Below are 6,204 nucleotides of genomic sequence, written 5' to 3' on the forward strand. Positions count from 1 at the left end.
ACCGACTCTCTTTAAGTCCGCATGCATGTGACCATATCTCTTATTGCATATGAAAATTAGAATAAAGCATTTCATTTAAACATTATTTCTTATTGTGGTATATATACACGGTAGCTAGGAAAAGAAAATAGACAAATAATAATATAAAATAATAATTAATTATTGACTAAATTTTATTACTCCTCCTACGTATCATCTTCTCATCTTTAAAAATTAATTAACAGCAATGATTATCTCGTATCTTTTGAAGAAGTGTATAATTAAGTGTGGAAAACAGAGAAAAAGAAAAGAAAAAACAAAGAAAGAGAAAACAAGTATTACGATAAGTGTAGTGATGAGAGAAAAAATGAAAAAGAGAAAATAAATAGTCAAAGAAATGTAAAAGAAAGAGATGTAAAAAAATTAAAGTCGAAAAATTAATTCATCTTTAACGTATCCATAGTTTCTCTTTGATACAATGTGATACTTTTAGGAGAGAGAAATATACGATAGCTAGAAAGACTAGCCATATCATCTTGTTCAGTCACCCCTTACAACAATGACAATAGTAAATCCAAACGACTTAGGATGCAAGCGGCGGTGTAAAATCAATATTTTTATCTCATAAAGACAACTATAGAAATCACAAGTGATTCTTGTACGACTACAGCACCTACACTACCACACAACATATATAATAGCTACATATAATTATTATCACATGCTAGTGTTTGCATGAATAAAATTGAATATCTGCTGGACGGAGCTGGCTATATCTTCTGCGGTGAACCTTGAATCACTAGCCACCTACACAGGCATATTAGATAAATCAAGTTAACACAAGGATCTCAAATTAAGGAAATCATGCACAGATATTAATTTATGATAACTTATCGTAATACTTGTTTTCTCTTTCTTTGTTTTTTCTTTTCTTTAGGACTTAAATAACTTGCCAATAGTCTAACAGTCTAATAGTTAAGTCATGTCTAAGTAAAAGATATAATTTATCAAAACTTCAAACATAGATCACATTTTGGATTTTAATCAAGTTCAATACGAGTGATTTACGTATCTGACCTCACCCAGTGAGATAAGATTATTTTATTACTATTATTATCCTTAAAGATTTAAGGGGCATAATTTATGGGGGAACCATGTATACCTTGACATTGAATGAATATAGAACTGTTTGTTCAATGGTGGTGATGTTGGTGTGAAGGATGATAAGCTGAAGATCTTCAAGAGCAGCAATGGTCTTGATCAGCTGTCCTGGCCTCCTCCTTGATAGGATTTTGATCATGGCATCAAATCCTAGAAGCTTCACTTCAACATCAGCCAAACAAGACTTGCTCTCCGCGGTTTCTTCGTGGAGTCCGGTCTCCATCTCCACAAGCTTCATCTGCTCATTTGGAATAGGCAAAGGTGGAAAGAATGGAGGCTGTTGTTGTGTTGCAAGAGATGGATCCCCAACTTGTCTTGCTTGAGCTTCTCCAAGTAGCCTCCTCCTCTTTTGTGACTCCAAACACTGAAGAAGTTGCTCCAATTCCCTCACAAACTCTATAGCCCCCCCAATTATGGAAGCTTGATCACCCTTTACATAAACAAAAATTGAAGATGGAAAATAGAGTAACGTACTAGAGAAATTGCTATAGTTACCAGAGAAATCTAAGAGTTTTGGTATAGTTGTATTTCGAGTCAATAGTTGAACGAGTTTAGACACACGAAAGAAGAAAGATAGAGAAAGAGAGTTTCTAAATAACAAGTTTTATTATAGCTAGTTTTTGAGTCAACAGTTGAATGAGTTTAGACACACCAAAGAAGAAAGATTAAGAAAGAGAGTTTCTCAATAATAATATCAAAACCATTAAATTTTTTAGCGTACCATAGAAACCGAATTAATTAAAGAACAATGATTTGAAAGCATAGATATGCGTACCCTTTGGACGTATGAACCAGGCATGAGGGATCTAAGGACACGAAGATGCTCATTCATTTGCTTCCTACGGTTCCTTTCAACCGCTATGTGAGTCATGCGCTGGCTCTCAACCTCCTCACTTGTCTTAACAGTTCTTGGCCTCTTCCTCTTGCCGTTCTTGTTCTCCTGCACTGCACAATTATTCTTCTGCTGAGGCTCTTCATGCCCAAGAAACCGAATCTGCACCGAGTTGTTGTCGTCGGAAACCCGTGTAGTCTCTTCATCCTCTCTCACCATCATTCCCTCTTTGTCTTCCACACTCACCAAGTTGTTGAACCTCTCATCATGATGATGATTTTCTGCTTCATCACCATCAGGGTCATCATTATTCATCATCATATTCTGCTGATCCTCCTCCATCTTGTTGTTTAACACGGGAAACTTGAGAAAATAAACCGGGTCTATTGCAGACTCTTCACAGTTTTTTGCTTGGTTCAAAGCTAACTTTGGTCCAAAATCTGCAAACTGCATCACATCTGCAAAACTCAGTTTGTCATAGGATGTTGTGGCGGCACTAGTAGCACCATAAAAGCCATGTGGGGGTGTTGTTTGAGGCATGTAATCCACCATTGATCCATTGTTGTTTTCATCACCGGAACCTTGGAACTTCATCAGGTGTTGTTGGTGTTGATTTGGTGCATACAAATGATGTTGGTCTAGAGAGTAGTCTAATGTGTTGAAGATTGGAGGCATGGATGGTGGTGGTGCCTGCAGTGAATATGATTCAGCAAAATTGGAGCAAACCAACATATGATGATGAAATGAGAGAGTGAAAAGATCTGACATTAGAAAAAGCTTTAATGGATCCGAAATCATAAAAGAGCCACGGATATATGAGATATATATGTCTGTACCGAATAGTTGTGATCTTTCTCCATTCCTATTAGCCTATAAAGATGGCTTTAATCGAGAGAAACCCTAATGGACCTCACTTCATGTAAAGACAAAACCTCACACCGAAGTTTCTTCAGGGCCCTCCACCTGCATTATTTAGCATATCCACTAATTAAGTTTTATACATCATGTTAAAATCACTAATAGTGCATATTTACTTGTTTAATTTCCTGTTTTTATTTTTAATTTTCAGAATTGTTACTTTTTCAAACATTTGTTTTTGTGTTTCCTAGACAAATCAACAAACGTTTTTCAATTTATTTCCTATTTTCAAACATTTTTTTCCCTTACAAATATTTAAAAACATAAAAAACAAATTGAAAACATGCTGCCAATTTAGTAAATTTAGAGTGAAAATAGAAAATAAACTCATGGACAAGAAACAGATCTTTAAAAACAAATTACTCTTTTGAAACAATTGCTTTTTTAAAAATTCTATTGGCTAATAAAAAAAATAAACAATTATTTCTTCAAAATAAATTGGGTCAAGCATGTAACACCAATAATTGTAAAAAACAAAGAAAAGAAATCATAAATTAGAGTTTGTTTAATCTATATCAAATATTATAACTAATGAATGAAAAAAAATACCCATAGAAACAAATTATTTTTTGAAATATTTACCATTTTTCAATTTCTTATTGCTAATAGAAAAAAATAAGGTAATAATTATTTCGTCAAAATAAATTCAACCAAGCAGATGTAATACGAATAAGGAACAAAGAAAACTACCATATAAATCAGAGTTTATTTTATGTATATCAATATTAAAACTAATAAATGAAAGCAAACCCATATAAACAATTTTTTTTTGAAATATTTACCGTTTTTGAAATTCTCTTGGCTAATAAAAAAATAAGGTGACGCTTATTTCTTCAAAATAAATTGAAACAAACATGTAATACGAATAAGTATAAGGAACACAGAAATCAAAGCTTATTTTATGTATATATCAATATTAAGACTAATAAACGAAACAATTATGAATGATAATATGGGCTATATAGAACCTGGTAGGATTGAGGGAATCGAAATTGGAAGGAGACAAGGGAGAAAGTCAAGTGGGGTACTTGAAGACTTTTGTAGAACAGAATCATGAAAGGGGTGTGTACCCCACGAGTAGACCACCAGAAGAGGACGATATGGAAAAATGGGTACGTTATTGTTTAATTGAAGGGTGGTATATAGTGATGGTTTTTTGTGTGTTATGTATATATAACAATAATAACAATAGTTATGTGTGGCAGTGTGGGGGCGCTGAGGAAGGTTGGGCTTGACTTGTGGGTGGTCACAGAAGAGGACAGAGAGAGAGCCAAAGGGTGATTAAATTTCCACCTCACTTGTGATGATCACCACCTTTTATTAATGTGTGTCACAGGCTACCAACGCTCTCGTGGTTACTTTGCCGCCTTGGTTCATGAGGTAACGCTGAACAAGGGTTTACACTTTTTTTTTTATCTAAACTTTAAACTTTGAACTTTCAATAAGGGTCACATTCAGGATCTATAGTGCAGTTTTCTTTCTGAACTTTTTAGTTGGGAAAAAAAAGAAAAGAAACTCTTTTTTCCGAGAATTTGTTGGTGCATGACTCACATGGCCACATGAAAATTTTCCCCAAAATAGACAGGCATTCATGGATTTTTACGTGAGTAGTAGGTGTTTGTAAGTTTCACAGCTATATCCTTAAAATCACCCCGCGTTAGAAAATGGACCTTTCATGCAAGTTTCAAAACTATTACGATTTCGAAAACTCATGAATTTTGAATAATTGATCTATTGAAACAAAGGCTTAGTTCTTTGATCTTTGAATGAATATTTGTACAAGTATACCTGCGAGACTAGTTTCTCTTTTTGGGGTGATAACTAGCGAAACGTTAACTATCCTCATAATGGCAACTTTAAAATGCAATTACAACTATGGTCATGATGCTTAGAGTTGGAGTGTTGCTAGGTGCACTAGTTTTATTATTTGTGCACTCAATATTTTTTGTTAATTTTAAAATTATCCTGCATCGAAGGTATACGAGTTCGTGGTTGATCTGTATATTTAAATTAAACTTACGGATTACATGATCCGATCCGTATAAAATATATGAATTATGTGATCCATATGACTTGTACGGATCAACTTGAGTGAAGGGCATTTTCGCCCATTCACTTAAAATGATAGGTGCACCAGCAATAATCTATTCGGCTTTGGTTCAAGGCCCGCTTTGTGATTTTTAGTGTGCAGACAGAATTGTGGTAATCATATTCTTTGGTAATCAATTGAATTTTATCCTTCTTACTTTTTTATGACTGAATAATTAATAGTTTATTCATAATCAAGATTTTTAAATATCATATTTAAGAGACATCAAAAGAAAATTTATTTAATTTACCTTAAATGGTTTCAAATAAAATTTTAATAATAATTTCAAATTTGATAAATTAGCCCTTTTTAGTGTATGCAATAGTAACAACAATAATTAATATTATTATTTTGTAAGTTTTACATTTGCACTAACAAAAACAATTAAATGTTTTCAAATAATTCAATATGTTAAAATTTGATTTTGATTCATTGTTGAAGTTTGAATCATAACCATTGTGATTTTTGGTTCAACAACTTTGATTACATAATTATGTTAACATTAACATTAATGGAAGGAAATAACATGTTATACTCTTCTCTTTTATGTTGATCATTGTATCTAATTTGTCGCTTCTTTTCCTAAAAAATTATGAATAAATTTTGTTGATGAGTGAAAATATCATCATTAATTGACTAATTGCTAGTATTGTTTCCTTAAATAAATCTATTGAAAATTATTTTATTTTTTATAACAATTTTTTATGTAATTATATATATATATATATATGTATATATATGATGCCCCTCTAAAAATGATGCTCTCGACGTTCACTCTCACTACTGTTTTGCTCCACATGGGTTAGGGCCAAATTAGCCCATAGGGCCCAAAAGCATTTAGGGAAAGGGCCAACCCATGGGCTGATCAACTTTTAAAAATTAAAATTTAGAAAATTAAGACAATTTTTTCTTGTGATATAGTACTTGTTGATGTGCCTTAAATCTAAATAATTTAATCTATATTTTTTAATACTTTCTTGCCAAAGTCAAGTTGAAATACTCTGGCGGAGGCCGAGTTGTAGATATTGTAAGTTACATCGAGTTGAAAATGCTTTAATCAAGATAAAATTAAAGATATTCTAGTTGAGACCAAAAGTTGAAAATATTCTCCCTAGCTGAAGTCAATTGAAAGATGCTTTGATTGAGGCTAGTCGAAAAAAGTCTTGGTCAAGGTCAATTGAAAAATGCCTTAGTCGATATTTACTTACCTGAGTTCAACCAAAAG

General features: G+C 32.7%; 1 protein-coding gene across 1 annotated transcript; it reads right to left on the bottom strand.

The window, feature by feature from the left end:
- Positions 1–249: 249 nt before the first annotated feature.
- Positions 250–4,182, bottom strand: LOC100813515 (transcription factor FAMA). Its single transcript, XM_006573225.4, has 5 exons — positions 3,859–4,182; positions 2,809–2,935; positions 1,916–2,662; positions 1,142–1,570; positions 250–786 (listed from the first exon to the last, which is right to left on the bottom strand). Exons 2-5 carry the CDS (start codon positions 2,830–2,832, stop codon positions 697–699), a joined length of 1,290 nt encoding a protein of 429 aa, XP_006573288.1. The 5' UTR covers positions 2,833–2,935; positions 3,859–4,182; the 3' UTR covers positions 250–696.
- Between the last annotated feature and the right edge of the window lie 2,022 nt (positions 4,183–6,204).

This window comes from Glycine max, chromosome 1 (assembly GCF_000004515.6).
Source record: "Glycine max cultivar Williams 82 chromosome 1, Glycine_max_v4.0, whole genome shotgun sequence".
NCBI classification, from domain to species: Eukaryota; Viridiplantae; Streptophyta; class Magnoliopsida; order Fabales; family Fabaceae; genus Glycine; species Glycine max.

Coding starts and splice junctions, on each gene's coding strand:
- LOC100813515 (XM_006573225.4), bottom strand. CDS start 2,832: ATGGAGAAAGATCACAACTATTCG. Junction 2,663..2,808: donor AGAAAGATCACAACTATTCG/GTACAGACATAT, acceptor TATTCACTGCAG/GCACCACCACCATCCATGCC. Junction 787..1,141: donor TATATTCATTCAATGTCAAG/GTATACATGGTT, acceptor ATGCCTGTGTAG/GTGGCTAGTGATTCAAGGTT.